Genomic DNA, 25,739 nt, shown 5'->3' on the forward strand with positions numbered 1-25,739 from the left:
CATTTTTGACTTCATGCTCTGGCTCCCGTTCCCTGTCTGGGAGAGGAGTGCCTCCCTTCCCTCGTGGGCTTTGTGTTTTTAACCATTCATTAAACAGGAAATTTATTAGATGCGATCTCCATTCTCTGCTGTGCCAGCAAAGAGGCTGAAATCCAGGATGGGAGCAGGTGCCTTTGAAGATTTCTCGTGGCGTATTGTGAAACCTGAGCTTCGGTACAGCAGTTGTGAGCTGCGGTGTTTTAAGGACAGGAGTTGTTACAAAAGCACAAATGTGAATCTGTTGCCCTGAGGTATGCTTGAAGAACAGTTTAAAAGCAAAGCTAGCCTGAGAGAGGCCCTCCCTCTGAAGGATACACTCAGATATGTGCACAGATTAGCCGTCAGTACTGGGGAGGGAGTTGTGCTGAAGCACCTTGTTTTGGGTTTGGGAATTCAGAAAGGATCTGGTGCCTACACCTCAGCTGATAACTTGAACTGCCCTAATGTAAGGTTGTTTCAGAAAATGCTGTCCCATTTCCCAGGCCTGGTGCCCTCTGGATAAAGTTCCTCTGGCAGGTACTGTACCTCAAAGGCCATCCACGTGGAGAGTCCCGCTGCAAAGACCAGAAAGCAGGGGCAAAGATGGGTGGGCCTGAAAGTTTTGTTCCTAGCCTGCAACCCTGCTGCAGCACCCTCAGTCATTTTGGTAGCCTGAAATCACATATACGGAGCTGCTTCCTAAACCTTCGGAGAGGAAGACACCTTTCTGGGGCGGAGGCAGCTGAGAGATGTGCTTAGAGAAGAGGAACCCTGAGCCTGCGCTCGTCTCCTGCATGAATGTTGGGGAATGTGCGGAGACATCGTCAGGAAATGTATCTTGAGCACGTAGATGACAAGTGAAGTAGCAAATGTGACAAGTTTTCCAGCTGAACTCTGAAAGGCAAGTTTGGCCCTGTGAACAGAGAAATTTCCCTTAATGAAACAGGAAGACAGCCTGCGTGGAGGCAACCTACAAAGGAGCAGGTGGCAAATGAGGACCGAAGGAAGGATGCACTGGATTAAAAGCACAAGTGTTTGTACTGTGTGTGCGTGGGGAGGAATGTGTCTCTGACTTTTCTAGGAAGGTTCCTTGAATTGACCCAGAAACCCCTCTGAGCACATCCTGAAAACCATCTCCACTCAGGCCATAAACAAGGCTTCAGGCATTCAAACTACATCAAGGATCGCATAGCTGGGGGAGAAATTATGAGCAATCAAACCACCCCCTGCCCAAGAAATTCTGGGTTGGCAGGAGACATTTATTTGTTGATTTATTTATACTGCAGTTCTCTGCCTATTCCTTGTTCGGCTTTGTTTTTTAACTTAGATCATCTGACATGTTCATGAAGAAGGAACATTTCCCCTCTCGCCCCAGACTCTCACAGAAGAACAGTAGAGCTTGGCATTCACTTCTGAATGTCATATGTTTCTTGCTCTCCGGGGTTTCTTTACAATGGTGTCTTAAACTGGCAAAATAATCAGAAACACAGCAAGGAGGAGAGTACAGCAAAGGGAACTGTGGTTCCTTTATGCAAGAGACGTGGGTGGCACTAAGCTTCTGGCTCCCAAGCAATCATAGCGAGGTAAAAACATGTGCAAAGGAGTGCCTCACTCAGCGGATAGTCCCCATGGGATCTTGGGAAGCATCCATGAAGGGGCTCTTTGAAGGGTATCTGAGAGAGTTGGTCTGTGTTCCCTCACAGGGAAGCTAGCACCCAGGCATCTTGCTGTGGGACTGGGGTTAAAGTACAGGAAGGGCAAAGGGAGCGAGATGCATCCTAGTGGGGAGGAAGGCATGAGAAAGCAAAGAATAGGCAGCAAAGAGAGAGAGAGGGGGGCTGCATTTATTATGACAAGGCCACTCTGCTAGCATCTCAGCACCGAAGGGATACTGAATGGGCTATGAACACTGTGTCGTCTCGAGACCCTAGAAAGGTCCCTACAGAGCAAGGGTATGGCATATTGGAAGTGGACAGCATGAAGGAAGCCTGCTTTCTGCAGACACTTCATTATCCATTTGTCAGAGCTTTATGTCCCAGCCTCTGAGGTAACCAGGCCTTGCTCAGAGCTTTATGTCCCGGCCTCTGCATGAGGTAACCAGGCCTTGCACTCCAGCGGGCTTTGCTGACCCATCCCTGCCATCAGGCAGGCGGGCCCAGTGATTCCACACACCATTAAAACAAGATTACATCCCCTTCTTTGTGGTTTTAGTACATGAGCAGAGAGCAAGGGAATAAAGGAGATGATTTATGATCTTCCATTTTCCCCTCCAAGATGGGCAGGGTTTCTGCCCGTATGAAAAGGAGGGGATATGGTGATTAATTCCCTGGCCTTTATCTCATGCAGGGCCTAAACAGGATTTTGGCACTGCCAGTGGATGTTTGTAGCGAGGGTCTGCTCCCATTGCAAAGCACGCATGCTTTTAGAAATGACTTCTCGCTACGTCCCCATAAGAAAGCAAAATTATTACTCCTATTTTTCCCCCTGGGACCCTGGATTGCAGTGATATGGTACGCTCAGTGCCTGTCTGAGACTGTCCCTTTCATGCCATTTCCACTCTTGCCCCAGTCTGACCCCGTGGAGAAGGGATTCTGTGAACCAAGAAATTCTGCCAGACACTAAATTGTTCAGGGCCAAGACCTTGTGTGGATGTACACAACTGTTACCCCAGGCTAGCAGATGTTTCAACCGGTTCAGCACAAATATTCCTTTCCCTGTAGAGCAGACTAAGGACAGCACAGACTGCTGCCAGCCTGGGTGCATCGGCTACAGGTAGGTCAGCAAGAGACACCACCAGCTCAGATGCTTGTTTGTTAGCAGAGCTTGGTGGGAGAGCCCAGGCGTGGAGCAGCAATGAGAGTTACAGGCTTCAGGGAAAGTGAATGAGAGGTGCAATAAAGCTGCAGATCAAGCCCGATGTGTTTCGAGGAGGCATCCCAGTGCCTGGTTTTTACTAGCATATTAGTATCTGATACTCATGTTCTCTGAAATTCATCCAGTTCACCAACCGATGAATATTACTAACATTTCCTGTTGCAGAAATACAATTGACAGAAGAAAGAGAATGTCAAGGAAGTAATTTTTAATGGTTATTTATTTATATTGAATGGTACTAGCGCGTTATTAAATATGATGTGAATAGTACAATATTACACCGTTGTCTGTCTTGCAGCACGAGGGCTTACTTCTTTTCCAGGAAAACAGAGTGGACTCCCATGGAAAACGTATTGGTTTTAGTTGTTCTCATTCCAAAGGTACTCCCTTCTGTCTTCATCTGACCCAGATGCTACAAGAGAACTTCAAGCAAAAACATTTCAGGTCCCTGAGACTGATGTCTGCATTATGGAGGTGAAGGAAAGAGACAGAAGGGAACAGGGGTACGTAGCGTAAGCTCCATAGTCCTACGGCATCTCTAGCAGCAAGCTGTCGGTCGGGTGACAACTCAGGTGTCAGCAAACATTGATCCAAGGTCATGCACCCATTTGGCCTGTTTGCTCTGTGAAAAGCCTCTTCCAAATGGTTCCGGAGGCCATGAAACCTCCCAAGAGATGTTTTTCAACTTTTTCCTTCTTCCTGGAGGATGAAGCAGTTGCTTAGGACAGGAAGAAATGGAAAGCAGGCATGGGCAAGCAGGTTGCTCTCACTGATTTACTCTGTCATTTGGCCAAGGCACCTCACATCAGCTATCTGTAACTTTGATGCTTTTTGTGTGTTTTTTGTTTTTATTACAACAAGGGACCTACCTCTCACAAACATGGAAACACTTTTAGGAATATTCTGAGGAAGCATCACAAAAAATTTAGCATACTGGAGTACAAGCAAAATCCACAGCTGCTTATATAATAAAAATCCTGTTCACAAAGGTTTTGCTTAAAGTGCAACGTGGCATGTACAAGCAAAACATCCCGTGAAAGGCTGAGAAAGAACTGTGGTGGCCAAAGGTCTCCGAAATGTCCACCCTACTAGAAAAAACTGCCACTCCCCCCAAAACAGAGGGACAGCTCGGCTTGTCAGCGATGGCTGAAAGCCTCTGCAGTGCCTTCACAAGGATTAATGCTGCTTTCCTTGAAAAAAAAAAACTGGGGATCAGGGAAGGCAGTGGACAAGACTCACTGACCGACACTGGCAGAGCACCCTGCTTGGTATCGTTCTGTCACGCCAGTACAAGTTCTTCCCCTTCTTGAGCCCTGCATTTTCAAGGCTAAGCTTCCCAGCCACACGGCTGCATTTTCAGCTGGGAACTGGTGCAGGTCCCTGGAGTTAAGGAAGGGAGAAAGAGGAGGAAAAGAAAGAGCAAGAAAGAATGAATCTTGTTAAATGGTGAGGTACTTCTCTCAGTCCCTCATCACATTCAGGACTGATTGGAGGTGAAATTATACTTGGAGGGAGGGGAAGACCCTTCCCCTGGGACATCCAGAGGCTCCTGCACAAACTTAATTTCAAGCTCTGTTGAAGATGGTGTTTGTCTTTTTTTATTTTCCTATGCATTCATTTAATTTCTCAAGCAGACGTGAAAATGAGAAAGGCAGACCTTTGACTGCCAAGACAGCCCCGTTCCTGCACCTTACGGATCCAGTCTCACATTGTTTTCCTCCATCACTGCCCTCAATACATCTGCGCACAGGGGTTGCTAAAATGCTTGCCATCTCCCTTTCATGCTTCAGTGGAGACAGGTTGGTTTGTTGGTGTTTTTTGTTGTTGTTGTTTTTTCATTTAAGCAATCCAATTCATTTTTAATTCAAATCCCCCCCCAGCATTCTACAGCAGGGGAAAAAAATAGGAGTGCAGTGACCTTGAAAAAGCTTGGGCTTGCTGGCACCACCAAGTTCTGATCTGCATTCAGCTCTCCAGTCCACACTTGCTCTTTTGTGAGAAAAAAAGGCTTGTGGTGGTTTCTGATCCACCCATTTTGGTGACAATGGGAGAAGGGGAATGAGAAGGATCATGATTCTTGCATTTGGTTTTGGAAGGATCTTGAAGGAAATGTTCCTGGAGCTTCAGCTCTCCCAGCCAGCACAGAAGCACATGCTGTTTGGCTCCCTCTGTGCACAGTTGATCTGGCTAGTTACATGTTATTTTCCCATGAAACTAGCATACATATGCACATAGGCTGAACTGAGGTTTGGAGCAGGCTGTTGCCTTTCCAGCTGACCTTGTTGTGCCCCAGAACAGGCACGAGGTCATAATTTTTACACCTGATGGCCAGTAAGTTAGCAGAGCTGCTGGTGCAGATCAGCTCCAGCATTTCTGGCTTCTCCATGCCTCAGAAATGGATGCAGGCAGACAAGCCTTGCCCAAATTCTTCCTACACCATTACTTCCCACTGTGACCCAAGGGAGGATTGCAAGCGAAGTGTAAATTCAGGCAGTACCAGCTCCTAAAACAATTACTGCCGGCAATCCCATGTCACAGCACTAAAATCTTGGTTCCTATGCGTGTTTTAGACGCAGGGGTTCCCCTGTGATGGACGCAGAGATTAATTCTTTCCCATCCATGGCTTTGTACTCACTGCAGCTTTCAGAAGAACAGAGAGCATCACTTTGTTTTATGAACATGAAGACAAGCAGGGTGTGTTTGCCATGGTAATGGAGAGAATGCCGCAGGAAGAACGCAAATGGTAGAGCTTCAAAGTAGTGTGCAAGAAAAGCAGACTTTGCTGCAGGATTGGGTAGGTTTCAATAAAAACAGACAGTCTCAGCAAAAGAAGTGTTAAATACATTTTTCCTTAAAACAACAACATCAAAACCGCAACAAGTTATTTAAAATTAAATGTGAAATGGCAATAGTTTACATCCAGGTCTCATGTAGTAACAGGTTGTTCTGTCCAGCAGAATAAATGAGATCAAGTCTCTTTTAGATGTGTCCCCCTACATCCCTCCATTCAGCTCTGAAGCAGGAGTACTCCCAACATGCACGGTACCACCCTCTAACCCCATCTTTTTCCCATGCCACCTCCTGTTAGCAGCTGCTTTGCCTGGTTTGGAGCCACGCATGCTGACTGATGAGCCAGCACATGGGACAGCTTTGTCTTGGAATGGGATGGGAGGCCGAGCTGAGGGGGCTTGCCCCTTCTTGCAGGGGCAAATTTTGTTTTTTACTACTTTCCCCAGTGCAAATCCTGCCACTGCCTTTTCCTAGATGGCTTCTTACAGAAGACTTATTTTTCTCTGTCAAACTTAAGTGAAAATGGACAACACATTACAAATCCATTATCAGAGAAGGCAGAATGACTGACAGCACAATCACACATGCCCCATTTCATTAAGAAAACAAACAGAAAAGAGGGGGATGTAAAAGCCAAAGTTTTTATAGGCAGTGAGGCAATGAAAAGAGGTTCCTCACTGTGGAGTCTATGCAAGTGAAATGCTTCTGTAGTCTCCTGAGATGCAGGTAGAGAGCTGTGTATTTATTTCAGTTGATCTAATCTTGCTCAATTCAGTCATTAAAGTCAGGACAGTGACTGTGCGCTGGAAGTGCAGAAGAGCTTTCCCTGTCCCCACCTGTGAGGGAAACTCAGCCATGTCAGGCATGACTTCTGTCTCTTCCAAAAATCCTGAAAAACACCATGACCAGAAACAGCTACTTCAACTCCCCTTTTCCTTTTCACACACTGCACACACCATCACCTTTCCCTAATAAATCAATATGATTAAAAAAAAAAACAACAACACGTTTATTGTACCATCAGACTAACTGTTTCATGCACCACCAGGCTAACTACTCCAAGGAAGTTTTAACTAATGAAAGCCAATATTACAGTATTTTCAGCATTTTCATGGAATTTTAATTTCTACCCAAAAGCTGCTCGACAGGAATCATGCACAAAGTACCTCGTAAATAAAAAATAAAAAATAAATAAATGACTTGTGACAGCCCGACACACCAGCGGGTCCCCCTACCCGCCTCCTCTCCCACCCACAGCACCGTTACCCCTCAGGGCCCCAGGGCCGCGCTGGGGGGGCGGGCGGGGACTACATCTCCCAGCATGCCTGGCGGCGGCAAAGCACAGCCTGGCACGGCCCTTTCCCGCGTTGCATGCTGGGAGCTGTAGTTTCACGGGAAGGGCGGGGGCACGTTAAATGGCGGCCGCCCCCTCCTTTCCCTTCTTTAGAGCGGTCGTTGGGGGCTCGGAGCGGGGCTGCGGGGGGCCGCAGGCGGCTGCTCCCCTCCTGGCGGTATCGGCAGCGGGAAGGGGTGGGATCGGCCGTGAGGCAGAGCCAGGCGCCGCCTCGGGAGGTGCCGGTGTGAGGGGGTGCGAGAGCCATGTCCCTGCCTCGCGTCGAAAACCCCTGCTTTCTGCTCTTCCTCCTCGCCATCCAGACGCTCTTCATCCTCATCCTGTACCGAGGGGGCCCCGCCGGGGTGTTCCGCGGGCTGTCGGGCTCGCCTCAGGTGCCGGACTTCTCCAAGCCCCACGACGTGTACGCCAACCTCAGCCTGCTCGCCCGCCGCCCCGCCGAGGATGCTCTGCCCTACTGCTCGGCCCGGTCACCGCTGCTGGGTACGTACCGACTGCTGCTGCCCGGGTGCTTCACAGCAGGGAGCGCTTCGTGAAGATAAAGTGCATGTTTTTCAAGCGTTTCTGCTTTAAAAGTGCTATACTCGCACTGACAAAACTTTACAGTGTCAATTAACTCATTTTCATCGGTTTCACTAGGTAAAGTATTTCAGTGATCTGCAAACTTCACATACTAAGGATTTGGTTAGAAGTTGTGTAGGGAAACGAGTGAAACCAAAGCACAACGTTAATACCAAGCTAATAAAGCTTTCCTCTTCTTCCCTTACTCCCCCCAAGCTTGGTCATCCTATATGAAGCGTGCCAACAGTTGTGCTTTGGGATTTTGATCTCTGTGCTCGCCGACTCACTCCTGGTTTCTTTATTTCAGCCTTATGTCAAACCTGTAATTCAATATACATTGGCGTTAGCTTTAAGTATTCTAAATATTTAAAGAGAGTGTGTCTTGGCACCTTGCTTTTAGTGGCGATTGTTTTGGCCCGTGATTATGTGTCATTTAGACCTAAAAACTCCTCCATTAGGCTTAAAAGTCTAAAGACTGCATCCAACTTGCAGCAGGTCAGAGCTGATCCTAGAGGCAGCATGAACTCAGCTGTTGCACTGCTAAAACAGCTCAGAAACTTTGAGTGGATGTAAAGTCAAAACCCTAAAGCAAGTCTGGTGGTGAAGTGGCACATCTCTGGGATTAGTGGAGCACTTCTACCCAGGCAGCTGAGCACAGCTGAGTTCTGTAAGCATGCACATGCAGTTGGTTTGGCTGTTTCTGCTTCTGAGTCTACAACACAGTAAGTTACTCTTGTCTGTTTATCTGTACTGTTCTGGTTTCTGTGATTTTTAGGTCCTGCGTGTCAATAGTTGTGAAGTACTTCTAAGTTGTGCTGGTGTTCTAGGAAAGCAGCTGACTGCAAATGGAGCCCAGTGAGAGCAAAGTGGCTGGCCTTGGTTTTGGTTCACAGGTGCAAGTATTGTGGGAAACTGTGGCTCCGTTTCCTCCTGTGTCGTTTACTTAGATTAAAGAGCTTTGCTGGGGTGCTCCATATGAGCCTTTTTAGACTCTTCAATCCTCATAAGGATGCATGTTCTTTCACAGAGTTTTCTTCCCTCCTCTTGCTGAAGTTCAATGAAATCCATGCAGTATGTATGATGAAGTTGTATAACTTTTGGGTATGTGCTTCAGTACTTCTCTTGGAAACAGCTCTGGTATGTGACTGAAATACTGAGAGTACGGAGCCTCTTTGCACAAGTGCTAGTTGTAATGGTCTTAGTGTAGTCTCAGTTCACCTCTAACCAGAACCCATCAGTTGTTTTGGGAAGCTACAATTCTGTGTTTCAGACTCATTTGTTTTACTTGAAAGCACAGCAGAAATGTACTTGCACCTTGCAAAAAAAAAAGTGTGATTCTGTGCAGCTCATCTGCAAACAATCAGATAAGCAAGAGTAGTGATGATGCACATGGAAGAGGCACATGCAAAGTAAAACTACGTTAAAGTAACTGGTGCTTTCAAAGCTCTGAAATCTTCTTAAGACCTCTTCTCTCCATCTCTGGGAAGGTTAAGAAGAGGGTGGGTTGGCCTGCATGAGCTAAAATGAAAACAATGCTAGTTACAGACGGAAGCAAATGGTAAAGTTGACTAAGAAAAAATGAGGCAAAGTGACTGTGGAAGTTTTTACTAAGTTTTGCGGAAATTTTTACTATCTCCAAAAGTTAGAATTGAGCATATGAAGACCGTTGCTGTGAAATAATCCTTTGGAGCACTGATACAGTTCCAGCTTAAGAAAACCAAACATTCTGCTACTACTAGGTGATATTACCTTTTAAATACAAGAAATAAGATTTTCCTTCTGTTATTGGTATATGCCAGACTCTTCTGAGGTTGTTTGTTCTTTTTCCTTCTAAAAATGTGTGCTGCTCTGCGAGGTGCTTGCCCTTTATTCATATGTGCCCATCACATACAAAACAGACGTATAAATACTTTACAACTGTCTTGATTGGCTGTTACCATCGCTCCTGGGACTGATCTCTCTCGGAAACATTACATCAGAGAAAACGATTAATATTAATTTCATAAACCCATTAAATGAGATTTCAAATCAATTCTTGTGGACTCCAGTCTGCAATTCAGAGCTGGTAATAATTCACTGTGTCCACTCCAAAACATGTTAAAGTAACTGGAAGAATGCCAAATGGCATAAATGTTTCCTGGATCAGGGCTTTTATGAAGTGCAGTGCTTTCCCCACTTATGTATACAGTAGATCATTTAACTAATTGCTTGAACAGAAGATCAGATTGCAGCTCCATCTGTCTTTTTTCAGCTACCTGAATCCATTTCCAGGGCAGTGGAGTAAGAATTAACTGAAAATGTAATTGCTTAACATCTCTGCCTAGGAAAAAGATCTGGACTTAGCTTTTTAACGCTTAGTGGTGCCCATTGACCCTTTTGTGGTCCATAACTCGAAAAGCATTGTACTGGATACTCAATGTCTTCGTTAATATTGTGACTATGTTACTTCAGTTCCTTTGAAGCTTCTGTACAAATAACCAGTTGCCTGTTTCCACCTTTGTTTTTGGAAAAAGCAAAGTATTCTTATGCTCGAGTTGCTCTTGCTCAAACTTAACTGAGTAGCATTTAAACTCAAAATTTAGTGTTCTCACATTGCGTGTGAGATGTGTTGTTTCTGTCAGTTCATCGTTTCCTTTTACCAGGAAAAAGCTTGATGGCAGATGGTTCTGATTTAGTTTCTTTGGAGGGGTACCTTACTTCATGCATGGTGTGTGCTGAACGAGTTAATTTGGCTCTTGAAGCCTTAATAGTTCCATGTTCCATCTGTAACTCTGATTTTTTAAATACTGTCATGCAGTGGAAGAACTTTTTCAGGCCCTTCCTGTAGCAGTTATTCCTTTTTACTCCTGTCATAACCTTTTCACGAGCGTGACCATCTGTTGTGGCAATGAGCTGTTCCTGCTGCGTTTTGTAATGCGTGCTCTCCCACTAGAGCTTCGCTCTTCTTAAAAGGGAAGTGAAAAGGTAATAATGCTGAGATTTATTTTTAGCTGCTGTTGAGGCAGCCTCATGTTCTGTCATTGGAAATTGATGCTTAAATTAAGGCTGTCAGTCTGCTTTTTATTTTTTTTCATCCAGATAGTGGCAAAATTATACAATATGACTACAGTAATGTACTGTGTGCTGCTGCACTTTTTCACTGATATATTTATCCATGCTTCTGTTACAGCTTGTTTAGCTTGTGCAAGTTTTACTTCTTGAACTCAATTATTAAAGCTGCTTATTCTGAATTAAATGTATAGCAAGACGGTGTTTAGAAGTCATGTAGTGCCTTTCTTAAGGTGGAATAGATCTGGTCACAATTAATGGGTCCCCTGATATTCAGATGTGTTGCCTAGAAAGTAAAACAAGCAGGGAGTATGCTGTCACATGCACCAGCTAAAAATATGGGCAGGGACTTGCATTTATTTTTCTGTGCACTGAGGTTTCATATCAATTAAACGCTCTCCCTGTGGAGATGCAGACACAGAAGGAGCTAAGGAACCAGGCTGTGGGGAAAATTGACTGGACATATCAAGGGGTTGATCTTGTACCTTGTCTGAGTTGGGACGCTGTGCTTTCTAGCACAGCCAAGGTGTTTTTTGTCCTTTCCCAAAAACAAGCTTCAGCTGTTCTATTTTTCCCTACTTGGGCCAGCCTGCAACTGTTCTGTTCACGTGTGGGATTAATTGGATTACAGTGCAGTAGCTGTTTGTTAGTTGAAATTGGACAGGAAGGAGACCAGAGAGCCAGAAACTTGTTTATAGCCAAGGTGTAGGGCAGCCAGAGGTTTGGGGGATATGTTACAGGCTTTAACTTTTTTGTTGTTTTTTGCTTGACATATGCTGAGTTTCTGAGCTGAGTTTTTTTTAAGGTATAGAGCCAGGCAGCTCAGGAGAAGATGACATCTGGAAAAAAAGGATAAATTCAGGTGTTATCCTCATGAATCATATGTTTGTGTATGGAAGGAGACGACAGGAGTGAAGATCATGCATGTTATCTTATGCTTCCCCTTGTGTCTAAATTCAGATCTAATTTTGGAATTTAAGGATTATTGCTACAGAATCTTAGTCTGTAATGCAAATAGCCTGGATTGTATTAGGGAAAACAAAAACATGCCTTTGTGGGAGAACAAAAGGGATTAATTCCTTTTTTTATGTTTGCCTGGGAGCAATGATCTGTAGATGAAATCCAATCTGAAGATAACGTTTCTTCAGCAAGCTCCAGTTGTCATCAAATTGGTGGTTAATGGTGCTTTAGTTAAAAGAACTGATAATCAGGGAGTTCATAAATCTGAAAAGCAACATAAATTACAGGCTTAAAACAGTGTTGGACTGAAATGCGGTGGCCTTTAAAGGCAGTACAGGAAACTGTCTGCCTAAAAGTAATAATAAATGTGACCTAAACTCATGAACCCACAGCGTGATTCTCTGAAGAACTACTCTTCAGCTTCAGATGGGCAAGTACAGCAGCATCCTCCAGTCTCCTGCGTAGGGTAACATAGCCAAAATGGAATTGCCTATGAGTTCTGGGGGAATTTAGGGAATCCTTCCAGAAGGAAGGATTTACAAGCGATGTGTAAGAGTCAGTACCTGCAAGATCTTGCTGACAAACAAAATGAAACAGCAAAAATTATAAAGTGGGATTCACGAAGACTAATCCTCTAGCCCTTTTTTGACTGTGCAAGGAATGGGATCAGTGGCTGTTCCTATTGATCTTCAGGAAATGCTCTTACACCTGCTCCTTTAGAAGGAAAAGGAGACTGATACTGACTAGAGGTTTGCCTGTCAGAGATGTGAGGCATACCAACTTCTGGCTCTGGATGGACAGCTTCAGTCCTACTCCAAAGTTACTCCCTGAGTCTTGCACAAAAAAGAACCAGCCAGTGGAGGGGTGCTGCTTCGTCTCCATCAGTTAGACAGGATGTGGGTGAACGCAGGTTCAGTTCTTTGTCTTATTTGCAGCAGAGACTTGCACATAGGATGGGCTGGAAGAAATACCTTGTGGGTTCACCTGCTTAAATATGCATTAGACTTAAGCCAAACCTGTACGTTTCCCTGCTGAAATGAAAGCTACTAAACACCAGGCCTAAATACTTACTCTTTCTCTCCCAGGCTTCATTATCAGACGTTTCAAGAGAGGATAATTTATTTCAGTGCTGAAGAGGGAGTCTGGCTTAGAAGATACCGAAAGCTCACTTCAAAACAGTCACAGGATTAACTATGAGCTTGGAAGAGAAAGGAAGTCTTATTTATACCTGTAAAAATAAATAAGTAACTTGTTTCACAGGCTTCTGGAGTAAAAAGTATTTTGTCTTTGAGTAGCATGACTTGCAGAGGATTGTTGGGCCTACTTAAAACCATGATCTTGTGATTGTCAGATTTTAATTGCGATCTAGGTAAAAGGTTTCTTCCTAGCTTATTTAAATAATAGATTTAATCTTGTTTGTTCTGCATTTGTGCTTTATTTTCTTAGAGAAGATGACAGTGGTTGGAAACCACTAAGATACGCTGATTTGTGTACAAATGTAACCTTTTTTTTTTTTCTAATTCTGGAGCCTTTTCTCACTACCCAGAAGAACAGGTATTGGAATAACCATAGTATTTGTTTGTTTTGTTTTTCATATTGCTATAGTGCAAGACTTGTGTTAAAAAAGTGATACTTAATATTGTTTTTTTGTTGTCAAGCTTTTTCATTCTGAAAAATTGAGATAGAAATGCAGAGAAATGTGTATTTTCTGATCAGGTAAAAACTGCTGAACACACTGGATGTTTTGCATTTAAAACTGAGGTACTGAGTAGAGGAACTATCCTACGTAGCTTATATTGCTGCTCCATGCCTATTCCTGTAAATATGAAACATCTCCCTTCTTTCTCAGCTCTCCTGTCTGTTTCTCCTAAAATTTTGATAGGAAAGCGTGAATACAGCCCTTGTGGCATGTGATTATAACATCAAATTGAACTTAAAACTTTTTTTTTTTTTTGAGATAAAGCTAACATTGCCTAAATGCCATTTGTATCTCCTAAATAATTTATATTCATCCAGACTTTAAACTATTTCCTCCCAACCTGCTGATTATCTTTTTGGATGTCTTTGTCCTCAAATCTACTCCGAAAGAGCCTCAGACACTCTTTCCATATGGGCAACCAAAAGAAAAAGCCTGTCATAGATTTGTTTTCAACTGTACTCTTACAGGGAATACATTTATTCAAGGAGACCATCTAAGTAACACAAGACAGCTTTGCTTGTGCAGCAGGGAGCCAATACCAGGAAAAAGAGAAGCACAGGAGCCTGGTGAGCCCTGCTGGCTGTGACAGGGCTCTGGGTGCCCCTCTGACAAGTAGCCTAATGGCCCCGTGCTCCTCTGTGCAGAGCCCCAGTGAGGTGACTGGCCGGTGGGTGGTGCTGGAACTGGTCACACAGGCACGTGTGCATGGTGGTAACTGTTCTCTGCCAGGGCAGGGCTAGTGTCTTCAGCAGTAACCATTTGCAACTCATCCAGTGTTTTTAAATGAAAGTTGAGAAGCATTTGTGAGCTTACTTCTGTTTTTTTCTTTTTTTTTCTCTTTCTCCTTACAGTTGGTCCGTTAATCATCTCCTTCAGGGTGCTCCCTAGTGAAAGAATGATCATCAAAAAAAATCCTGTCGTTCAGTCTGGAGGCCTCTACAGACCACCTCACTGCTTGGCCCGCTACAAATCAGCCATCCTTGTAGCATACAGCAACCAGGAGAAGTACCTTCACCATCTTCTTTACTATATTCATCCTTTCTTGCAGCGCCAGCAGCTCAGTTACAGAATCTACTTGATTCAGCAGGTAAGCCTAAATCAGATCTGCCTGGTGGTGGGGCTGAGCTTTCCAGTTAAGGGTTAGGTTCTGAGCAAGAAATGTGAATCTTGTAACGTGAAGTACCTTTTTATGCCTGGGTCGAGCAGGTCAGTTATATGCCATCGTACCTCCATGGCTACTGCTGATTGAAATATCTTACCACTTGTCAAGATCATTGTTCTGCTATTGATTTGTTGTGCTTTTTTTAGTTCCAGAGGGATACAGCTGTCATTAAGCGGTAACTTGTATTTTCAGCAGTTCAAGAGTTGAATGTGGGTTGTCTGTCAGTGACTTGTCAGTATAGCTACTGAATAAAACTGTTAAGACTAAATGCTAAACTCAAATCAGATATTTTTAGACTGCATTAAGTGAAAACATCTGGCTTGACCTTGCTGTGTGTCAGCCTATGCAGGGCAAACAGCCATGACTTAGCTGATGGGGGACTGGTGTTGCAAAAGATCAGTGGAGAGGGGGACAGTTCTGGGTTCATTAATTGAAACTGATAGCTGAGTAGGGGAGAAAGGAAGCTTTTTGTTTGTGACAGGGATCCGTTTTCTTATTTCTAAGCCTTAGGAAACAGTAGTCAGGACAGAAGTGTTGATGTGCGTGCACAGACCTGAGGATTGACTTACCTGGTCTCTTAAAAGTCTGTCTTCTTCGTATGCCAATGGTGTATGGCCCCTGACACATCACAACTCCTGAGAATATCTTGAAGAGAGGGAGTAAAACTTTCAGAGTCTAGGGATGAAATTTTCAGCCAGTGGTGATACACTCCAGTGTCACCCAATTGATAAGGCTTTTGCACTAATGTCAGTTTTAATCAAGCTATCCTCTTGTTGTTTTGGTGAAGCAACTTAGGGTGTGGTGCTTTTTTTCCAGGTGGGGAATGGTACGTTTAACCGAGCAAAGTTACTTAATATTGGTGTCCGGGAAGCCCTGAAGGATGAAGACTGGGACTGCCTTCTTCTGCATGACGTGGACCTAGTACCTGAGAACGATTATAATCTCTACGTTTGTGATGAATACTATCCCAAACACATGGCTAGTGCCATCGATAAGTTTCATTACAAGTAAGTGCTTCCTTTTGATTTGGGATGTTTGTATCCTAATGGGTTCTCTTTCCAGGTAGATGGCATGAATATGGATAGAGAAAGATGCAACCTTTAAGAACTGGGGGGTTTATTTTTTGTTTTTGCAATAGTGGCTTCCCCAGGAAGGGGTATGGCTGACCTAAGCCACGTAACATGAACAGTTCTGTGCATGTATTTCCCTGTTCCACTGTTAGCTTAGCTTGGCAAATAAAGGCAATCAGAAATCTGCCAGTTCTTTCCAGGATAAAAAGCATGGGGTGGGAGTTACAGGAGTACATGGAAGATGCATGATAACAATGTAGGTATTCGGAACTAACTTGAAGTTAATTTTAAAACCAGCTTTACCTTGACCTATGCAGGGGGAGGGAGAGGCAGGAATTACGCTGATTTTAATGCTTTAGCTTTCAGTAAATAATGAGTGTGTCTTAATTCTGGGCTTAAAACTTTCAATGGGGGTACCTTTAAACTAGCCACTCTGCATCCATCTGCTTCTACAAATAATCTGTAAGGGATGAGATTAATGTCTGTGACTTGCATTGTGTTATTTGCTTGTGAAGGACTGGTTATTAGCCTTCAATATTGATCCTTTTTTTCCCTTCTCTTTTTAGTCTTCCATATAAGTCCTTTTTTGGGGGCGTATCTGCTTTGACTCCAGAGCACTACATGAAGATGAATGGGTTTCCAAACACATACTGGGGCAGTGGTGGTGAAAACGACGACATTGCTACAAGGTACCGATGCATGCCACAGAACCCAGGTGTCGAGTGAAACATGTAGCATTATTCTAAGAAAGAACTAAGATGTGGCTCCTTAACAGGCTTGCAGCATCATTGTAATCCAAATGCTATTGGCATTGGGCATGATGGCTGTCAGAAAATGCTCAGTATCTATGACTAATTATTGTGTAATGGGATGACAAAGCTTTCCTCAGATACTGGGGGGTAAAACATCCTAGTGCCTTCACTTGCTCAGGATTGCTTCCAAGGGATTGTAACTGCTTGTAGTTGACAAGTGATTTCATTGACATGAACAGCCCCAAGGAAAGGAGTCTATGAACCACCCTGATTTTTCCCTTTATTTATCAGTTCCCAAAGAGTTGCCAACCTAGGTTGCTTTAAATACTATCTAGTCACCAATACTTGGAATTAAGGAACATAAGGAATTCTGATTTCTGTGCTGAGCAATGGAGAAATCTGTGTACCACCGAGTCAGTGACAGCAAGATCTGACAGGATTTTTTTCTTGTATGGTGGTTGCCATGGCAGCAGCATGCTATGGAAGTGAATACAATGAGTTTAGTTTCAAGTACTCTGCCTCATGCAAATTCTTCAAGTACAAAATCATGGCTTGTATCTTCTTTAACCTCTGTAGTTGCACTGTGCATCTTCATTGTCTTGCACTGAGGCAAGCTTACAGGGTGGTTTATAAGGCCATTATTGTCAGTTTAGTTTTATGCTTTGTTGGTCTTGAAAACTAGCAAAATTACAGTTTTGGTGGAGTTTTCTGGTTGAGAACTGTAGAAGGCTTTACAAAGCACTTTTTTCTCCTGAGAATTGCAATCAGTTTGTTTAACACAGAAATCCTCATTTTCCTTTCAGGGCAAGCTAGTTGAAATGGTGGATGATTGTTTAGAGATTCAGCACTTACTACAATAACAGAATGCCTAGAAAACAGATCTTTAAATTGACCATTACAATGCTGGGTCTGTTCAGCTGTTCTCAGTACAGCTTTAGCCTCTAGTTTGATTTTCAAGTACCAGTGGGAAAGTCATCTCAATTAATGCATGAGAGCACACTTCCCTGCAGAAGTGGCTCAAGGCAAGCAGGTTATGTAGATCCCAAAATAGCCCCCTCTCAAAGGGAAGTAAGCCTTACATTGCTATTCTCACAAGTATCTGCTTTCAGAGAAACAGGGTTCTAGGTTTGTGGAATCCACAGACTGTGACTTAACTAATGCTTTATTCATATGCTGAAGTCTCATCTTGGAAAGCTAGGACTGAGATGGCTGGCTTTGGATAACCAGATTGATAACCCTACTGGGACTAGATTTTAGGAGTGCTAAAGGACTTCTTAAGGTAGAGAAAAAATTAATCAGCATTTAGGCAGTGAAATGTCCAGAAGTCCTATATAAAGATTTCATGCTGGGATACTGCTCATTAAGACAACTAGCAAAAATAATAATTATGGCTGCTACTTACAGTTGGTGGACTGTGGTACTTAAATTAGTCCTAGTAAACATCAGGACTTAACTTTTATTAGAATAAAATGCTATTCTAACTGGAACTGCTGCTGTGTTAACATTATCAGCTACAGAGAAACCTGGGTTCCTAAAACAGTGAATGAATGCATTAAACCTAACGAAAGAGTTAATATTGCAACAAAGCTAGTTTAGTGTTTCTTTTTATTGCACATTCAATCAAAACGATAAGTCATGTTCAAAAAGCTGCCAAACTGAAATAAATGTCAGTCAATGAAATGTTGTAATCATTTGATATCTCCAGCCTAACAAATACTTTCAGTTCTGTAGCTTCTTTCAGCTTTAGCACATTCCTGCTTCAGTGCAGCTTGCTCACCTCAACAGAAGGCAATCAAATGCTGCAAACATGCCAGTTAGATAACCTAAATTAGGCAAACATTCGTTCTTACATTCACAGGAATTGTCTTTGCATAAACAGTGTCTTACAATAACAAAGGCTTGCTAGGTCTAGCAGCATTACTGGCAATTTCTGTTGGTAAGCTAACAGATGCAGTCTGTAATGGATTGCTTAAAGTCACAAAATGTAGTTTTTAGCAAGCTCTAATTTAGAATTTTGAAGCTTCAGATTGCCTTTTTTCCCCTCAAACTGTCCTACAGCTGACCAGGTCACAGTTGCTGTTCTGGTGTCTGTATGTAGCAATCTTCCTTGAAGACAGTGCTCTCATCAAGGCTATTTGCACCAATGGCACTTCTTAAGAACAGACTTGACTTTATTCTGAAACTCAGGCCTGGGTTCTTTCAGAAAGGGCAAACTTTTTTCTTTTTTTCAAAGAAAAAAGTGATGGAGCTCTAGGCAGTAACAGCTCTGCTCTTACAAGGAAGTGAAAATAATGCTCACTTGTCAGATGCAGGGGAGTTGCTCTTGAATGCTCTGTATGCTGTTGTTTGTTCCTTACTTGCTAATCCTCTTTGTACCCTGTCAAAATACAGTGCAGCTGGGAGCATCCTAGCCTAAGCCTGGCCAGAACCAGCTGGAAAGGACAATTTGGCACTGCATTAAACTCATTCCCTTCAGCTTTTGTATTTTGCTTTGATTGCATTAACATTGAACATCCTCTCTGCCCTTGACCTTCCCCTATAGCTAAGCCTCAAAAGTACATCCTTATACCTAAACAAACATTTCATTCTTGCTTTTAAAGGATCCAGTTAGCAGGAATGAAAGTTGTCCGGACCCCATCTCACCTTGGACGCTACAAAATGATGAACTACAACAAAGAGACAGAAGAGCCTTGGAGAAGGTAACTGTTTAGAGAGGGACAGGTGGGAGAGTTTTCCTTGCCTTGCAGCAGGCTGTTACCCTCATCTTCCTCAAAACATGAAGTAAGCCTTGTGCCACTGGTTATTTTCTGCTTTCATGCTGCTATTTAAAGAAAGCTCCCAGTCAGCTTCAACTGAATTGTACTGCTCATGTCTCTGCATTTGAAGGGTAAATGCATTTCTGATAGTTTCCTACTCAACATCAAATTATTCAGGGAATACCAGTTTCAAAAATGCCACCGCAGTCCATCTTGTGAAGAGAGGTTTCTGTTTGAAGAGGCTCTTTGTTACAATTTCCAGAAAAAGAAAACTTGCTTTACAGTCTGTGCAGATTCAGTGTGCCATTAAAATAAAAGAAAAAAATATTCCAGTTGGAGGAGGTGATTAGGGTGCATGACAGACCTTAGCAGAGACAGTTTCATACAAAAAAGCTGGTAGAGGGTGTTGGGTCAAGTGTGGTGGAGGATTCTCACTGACAGTGCAGATTTCCCTCTGTCATCTTAAACTCAGGTTTCCATAACAACCCTGTCTTAAGTGTACTTACAGCAGCCTATGTACACCGTTCCTGCAAGCCTCCTTGTTGCACTTGCAGGTCTCTGCTTGTTGCCAGGCTCTTTTTTTTTTGCAGAGCATAGTTGCCACCCCACCAGTCTCCCTTTTTGATAAGGTTCCAGTCCAAATTGTCCTCATTTGTAACACTCAGCATGAAGTTCAGATCTGTTCAGCCTCCTCCTTCTCTAAGGAGGATTTTTGGGGGGCTTTGGCAGCTTTCATCTGCTAAACCCCTGCCCTCTGGAAGACTGTTTCTTCTGCTACCTCTATTTAAAGCATCAGCTGTAAACATCACCTTTGTTCTTTTATCTAACTGCAGCTATTCTTCCTTCTTCAGGCCTGCTTCCCGACACAACACTGGAAAAACATGGAAGGATGACGGAATGAATTCTTTAGAGTTCAAGCTTCTTTCTAGGACAAAGCATCCTCTTTATACCAACATCACCGTGGATATTGGATATGTTCCCCCATTTTCTTAAGAGAATGTGAACAAAAGTGGAGTTTGAGCTTACCACAGCAGCATGCTTATGGGCATTCAGCCTCTACCTCCTGTTCTAGTGCAGAGTCTGCAGTGCCTGAGACTAATCCTGTTGTCTTTCATGCGTTTAACTTTTCTTCTGAGCATACAAGATTTAGAAGAAAAGGCTTCACAACTAGGGTGTGATAGCTACAAACAGGATCTGGCTTACTGTAGAAGTCCTTTAAAACACTAAAACTACTGAGCCAAATCCTTCTCATCCCTCAGCCTGTGGGGATTAAGGTCTCCTTGACAGTAAGCTGACCCAAGTTTTCTGGAACCTTTGTTCCATAGCTGGATAGCTCTGTCCTGCCGCTTACGCAAGTGGTAAGTGGGATTCAAGCCATTCTGTCAGCCAGTCCTCTGAAATACTGTATTTTGAGAAAGAGAACTCAGTGTTAAAAGCTACTACAGTTCTGTAAAAACTTTTGTGAATTTGAGTAAAGTTGAGGTATATGTTTGGATCAAGATTTTCTAGCATATTTAATAAGAGCTTAATAAAACACAAAGTTGCCCTGAAATCAGATGAAAACAGAGCTTGAATTTGTGGTTGTCTGGCCAGATCAACAGTGTGCAAGTGTTTTTATTATAGCTATAAGTAACTCACATTGAAAGAAACCTCAGGTTGTCACCTAGCCTAACTTCTTGCTCAGCATAGGGACATTAATCTGGTATTTCAGCTGTTACTCAAACATTAATAATCTCTCAAGGTTGATCTGTCTTCAATATAAAAAACAATTCTCAGAAATTAAATACTAGAGGAAAAAATTTAAGTAAAATCTGTCAGTGGAGCTGTGATCCTGGCAGGAATGCATTTGAACTTTCCTGACAGTAACACTGATAGTCTTCTCTACACCTTGCCCTTTTTTGTAATCTTTGTCAGTCAGTAAGTGTAAGATGGGATATTTTACCTTGTTATGTGTAGATATTAGTCAAGTTCCTGTTCTCTGTTCACTCAAAAGCTCTATCTCACTAACACTAAGAAATCTATTAAAGGCTCTGTTCTTCTCTGCAGTTGGACTAATACATGTCAACCAGAGAGAATCCTTCAGTACTATCAGAAGTTGCTTTTCGTCATGTAATTCTTACTATAGTTTCCTAAAAGCAGCTCTCCCAATGCTGGCTTTGCACCTGCCTGTAGGGGCTGTGTGTACTTACAACTAGCAGGCATAAACACAGATCTCATACAATAATGCAGTGCTCTAACCAGAGCATTAGCTGAAGTCCTACAGCATTCACACCAACCTTCTAGAACAAAACCCCCAAATAGTAATGGCCTGGTAGCCATAGTAGTATGCATGCTGCTAACAGTGTGGCCTAAAGCATAAAAGAGGCAGGATGGACAGCAGTCTCTCTCCATCTCTAATAGTTAACCAGTGCACTTCCTTCCAGATCTCTCCAGAATAATGCACAACCTGCAGCCTATTGCAGGATTAAATGAGACTTCATTCTGCCCCAGGATGCTTGAGCTTGAGCATTCCCACTGCATGGCAAGGTGAGCTTACGAAGGACAAGAGTTGCCTTTTTAATTAAGTAGATTGCCTTTTATTGAGATAAACATTTCCCCACCTATTACCATTATTGCCATTCCTCCCCACACAAGCAGTTTTTCCTTAGACTGGAAAAATCTCAGCAAGTTTGTAAATGGTAAGGAATTCTTGTGCTTTTAAGGGGCAAAGACTAGCCTGCTCCTTTTTAAGTTGTGGCAATGTTGCCTTCCTGCTATGACAAATTGGAAACTTAGGAATAGTTGCAAGAAATTTTTTTTTCCAGGAGACTTAGTTCAAGTCCTTCCACTGGACCAGCCCAAACAAGAAAACGTTTACACACACACCAGCAGAAAGTGCACGCAAGAACACCAGGACCTGTCCACAGGTCAGTTCTCATCTCCAGTCCAGTCTCACAAAATGAGATTCCCAACTGACCAACGAGATGCTGTGAAGAGAAACTTTCTTCTGTGCTACTGAAGTACTCTTTCAAGCAGTGTGCTGCCCGTCAGTTGTTGCAGCAACCACAAACAAGATGCGCTGCCATTTCCTATAACCTGCGTGGTGCTCACCCTTACGAGACCTTTGGCTGTATGCTGAAATCCACTGTGATGTTGATGTACAAAGGGTTGTGTTCCACTGACAGCAGTTCATATGAACAGGAGTTCAACCCATCTGTCTTCCACATTTTAGATACCTGGCGTAGAAGCTTCATCCTGAGGACAGAGCAGAGGAGGAAGTCTTCATAGCACAAAACTGAGATGCACAAGAGGAGTTTTGAGCTCTTTCCATGTCTGGTAACCTTAGAGGCAGAGCTACAACCATTCTGTATCTACTTGGAATGTAAAATCATGCTTTTCCTGTCCTCAGCATGGACAGTCAGACATGGGAAAGTAGTCCTGCAGTTTGGGGAGGAGAAGTTTAAGCCATTTAATCTCCAAAATCTATGTTCAAGTCATATCCATGTGACTCTAGCTTCAGAAGGTTTTACAGAACATTACCCACTCAATTACAGGCAGGTCTCATGCACTGAAAGACAGCTGCCAGCTGCAAACAGTGGTGTCAAACCTGTTGCCCAGAGAGTTTGGGTACCACAAAATGCCTGGTTGACCTAGTGGGAAGAACTGGGCCACCACTTGGCCTGGCTCCTAGCCAACCTCCATGGCAATGCAAAGTGGAACCCTGTTCTTAACTCACCTGTCTCTGTTCTCCTCATTGCCATGGTCCCTGTTGTGGAAGATCATTGTATACCTGGCTACATCAGCAGATGGCCTCATCACTCGCATCTTCTGCATCTCAACCCTAGAAGAAACAACAGTGCCATAAGCAAGACACCACTATAAGCCAGCTCTTAAGGAGAAATGACATCCTGACACTTCAGTTTTGGTACATGCCATAGAAGCAGGCACTGAAGATGTTTCCTACAGTTCTCCATCTTTTCCACAACCCATTTTGCTGGTGAAAGAGCTTACAGAGTTGGGTTTCTGGACAGGAGGGTGACATACACCTTATCTTCTGAAGAAAAACATGTAGCTACTACAGCAGATATCACAGAGAGCTTGCTTTAAGGACATGTATAACTGAATACATTTAAGTTAGTATTGTCTGGTCCAGTTTTACTACTGCATGCTAATCTAGGATGTCTATAGGAAGATTACACATTTTCCAACGAGCTCATTTCAACTGACATAGTGAAGCTTCTAGACATGATAGTTCTCCACCAAACATAGGTAAAGAGCTTGCTTTCTAATGGCTGGCAGACAGCCTTACAACTCCGAACTTTGTCCACATGAAGAAAAATTTCTGAGAACAGTCAAAAACGTTAAGTCTCATGCATAGATTTTAATGCTTGACAACAGGCACTTGATTGGAACTGTTGGCCGTAAACATAGCTGTAGAACACAATTTTGCTGTCAGCAGCAGAAAGGGTTAATTTTATGGCAGTGGAATTAAGGAATACACCAGGTCTTTGCTAGTCACACAGCAGCAGCTGAAAGAACAACAGGAACCCAAGAACTGAAGAAACAAAGCAACAGCCCCTATAGCCTTCCACTGACTGTTTGTAGCATTAAATTATCAAATGAATACAACTGGACTGAAAAATCTTTCTGATGCTCACTGGAGTAAAGGGGCCCATAAGAGAGCATCAGGTTTAGCACAGAGACAAATCAAATCGAACACAGAAGCCAAGCAGGAGGTAGTAGCCCTCCAGCCCTGAGTTCTTGAAGATACTGAAGGGGCTGCTGCCATCTGCTGCCTTCGCAGAGGAAGGCTACAAGGATCTCTACAACACCCTATTGAGAAAGCAAGCTTCCCATTCCCTGCCCACCACAAATGCTGTAACCAGCCCAGCCCAAGATCTACCCAGGGGGAAAGGCATGAGATAAAGCCAATTGCAGTGTGCACTGTGGCTCATACAATTTGGTTTCCAGCCCCCAAGATGGCACAGAGAAGTTGGTGTCTCTAGCTAGAGCTTCGGGGAATGGGAAAGGAGTTACTAAGAAGGGACAGAAATCCATGTCACCAAATAGACCTCTTAGATTTCTTGAGACATAGCTAACCAGTCTGCTAAACAAAAGCTTTTACTTGGAAGTTCCTAACATTAGCACACTTGATTTCTTCAGTGTGATCATTTAAGGTCACCAGGGGTATGAATTTTATATCCCTGAAATGTTTGCTTGCATATTTAAGCAACTGAAAAGGACAAACACTTAAGGGTGACAGAGCATACCCAAGTTACAAATGGACAGGATTTTTCCCCCCCCCCACTTCTTTTCACCAATAGCAATGCTGGTTTATAGAGGTTTCCTCCTAAGCAAAGCAGTCAGATCAACATGAAAGTTTTAGTCGTCTTAGTACCACCAAATATCTCAAACTAACAAGCTTCTCCTACTTTGACAGGCACATCTGCAAAACTAGTTTTTAACAAGAGCAAAGGGCATATAGATATATGTGCAGCCTTTTTAAAATGTAAGTTATTCACCATCTTAACTACAATCAACACCACCCACGTGCAAACTAAGCCCTTCTCTGAGAAAGTCATGGTAGTCAATGAATGGAAAAAAAGCCAAAACCCAAATACTCCCACACTCTTGCAAAAGTAGTGGAACTCAATACATATGTCACTGGCAAAATCATAACACAGACTTCAATCTTATTTCACTTAAAACCAATTTCCAAGCTAGAACAAAAATGTTCTGTGGCTGAGACAAAAAGCAAAACCAACCAACAAAAAGAAACCCCACCAAACCAACAACTCTCATGAGGACCAGATTTTAAGCATGCCTCATCTTTTCAAAGAGGAAACTGTTCACAGAACCGCATCTTTGCGCTCCAAATCCCCATGCGTCAACACTCACACCCATTTCCCTCTAGCCTTCTTTTTACCTGATTCGAAGGTCGTCATCTTCTCCACCCCAACCCCAGTAGTTGTTAGAGAATCCATTCACCTTGGAAAACTGTTCTCTTGTTAGAGCAGTTACACCTCCAAAATATCCCTGGTAACGTAACCTGGAAATACACAAGAAGAGGGGATAAAGAATTAAAAGGTTGAGTTACGCCACCACCAAGAATACCACCCTGAAGCTGTGGATCTAGACCCATCTTTTGCTTCTTGAGATTCCTGTTGGCCAACTTCTCCATCAGGGCATAAACTTGCAGTGTATTGACCCCAACCCTCCCAGCTCTGTATCTTCTGCAAACGTGCTGAGGGCAAGCACTCTGCCCTGCTGTCCAGGTCACTACTGAAGGCGTTTACCAGTCAGAACCCCCTCAGCCCAGCAGTTCAGCTGCTTTTCAGTTCACCTCACTGCCCAAACTTCATCCCTTTGAGTGACGTTCGTGACAGGAGTGAAATTTGTTTTCTTGCAGGCTTCAGGAACCTCCCCCAAACCTTTCGAAGGTAACAGTGATTTTGCAATGACAACAGCCAGGTCCCTCAGTGCTCATGGCTACATATCCCATCAGGTCCCACAGATATATATATGGTTTATACCCAGTGTTCAACAACCTCTTGCAAGGACAAGAAAACACTTAAAGATCCTAGAGGATCCAAATTGGACTAAAAAAACCCCATACAATAAAAATGGTCACTTAGAAAAGGATGTTATGGCCTCAAGGAAATAGCTAAGCTCGAAAAGTTTTCCCACCCCCTTGCCTTCAAAGTTTGAATATACAA

General features: G+C 43.3%; 2 protein-coding genes across 5 annotated transcripts in view; one reads left to right on the forward strand and one right to left on the reverse strand.

Moving 5' to 3' along the window:
- Positions 1-7,066: 7,066 nt before the first annotated feature.
- On the forward strand, positions 7,067-21,086 carry LOC121076865 (beta-1,4-galactosyltransferase 3-like). Its single transcript, XM_040571498.1, has 6 exons — positions 7,067-7,519; positions 14,156-14,391; positions 15,283-15,473; positions 16,103-16,225; positions 18,889-18,987; positions 19,896-21,086. Exons 1-6 carry the CDS (start codon positions 7,282-7,284, stop codon positions 20,035-20,037), a joined length of 1,029 nt encoding a protein of 342 aa, XP_040427432.1. The 5' UTR covers positions 7,067-7,281; the 3' UTR covers positions 20,038-21,086.
- A 518-nt stretch (positions 21,087-21,604) lies between these two features.
- B4GALT4 (beta-1,4-galactosyltransferase 4) overlaps positions 21,605-25,739 on the reverse strand; it is a 28,323-nt gene continuing 24,188 nt past the window's right edge. For all 4 annotated transcript variants that reach the window (XM_040571484.1, XM_040571468.1, XM_040571476.1 and 1 more), the window contains 3 exons: positions 24,950-25,072; positions 22,760-22,864; positions 21,605-22,278 (listed from right to left, as the gene is read on the reverse strand). In XM_040571484.1, coding sequence (XP_040427418.1) covers positions 22,137-22,278; positions 22,760-22,864; positions 24,950-25,072 — 370 coding nt within the window. In that variant the 3' untranslated portion in view covers positions 21,605-22,136. The remainder of the gene's footprint in view (positions 22,279-22,759; positions 22,865-24,949; positions 25,073-25,739) is intronic.

The sequence above is a fragment of the Cygnus olor genome, chromosome 1 (genome assembly GCF_009769625.2).
Source record: "Cygnus olor isolate bCygOlo1 chromosome 1, bCygOlo1.pri.v2, whole genome shotgun sequence".
Lineage (NCBI taxonomy): Eukaryota > Metazoa > Chordata > Aves > Anseriformes > Anatidae > Cygnus > Cygnus olor.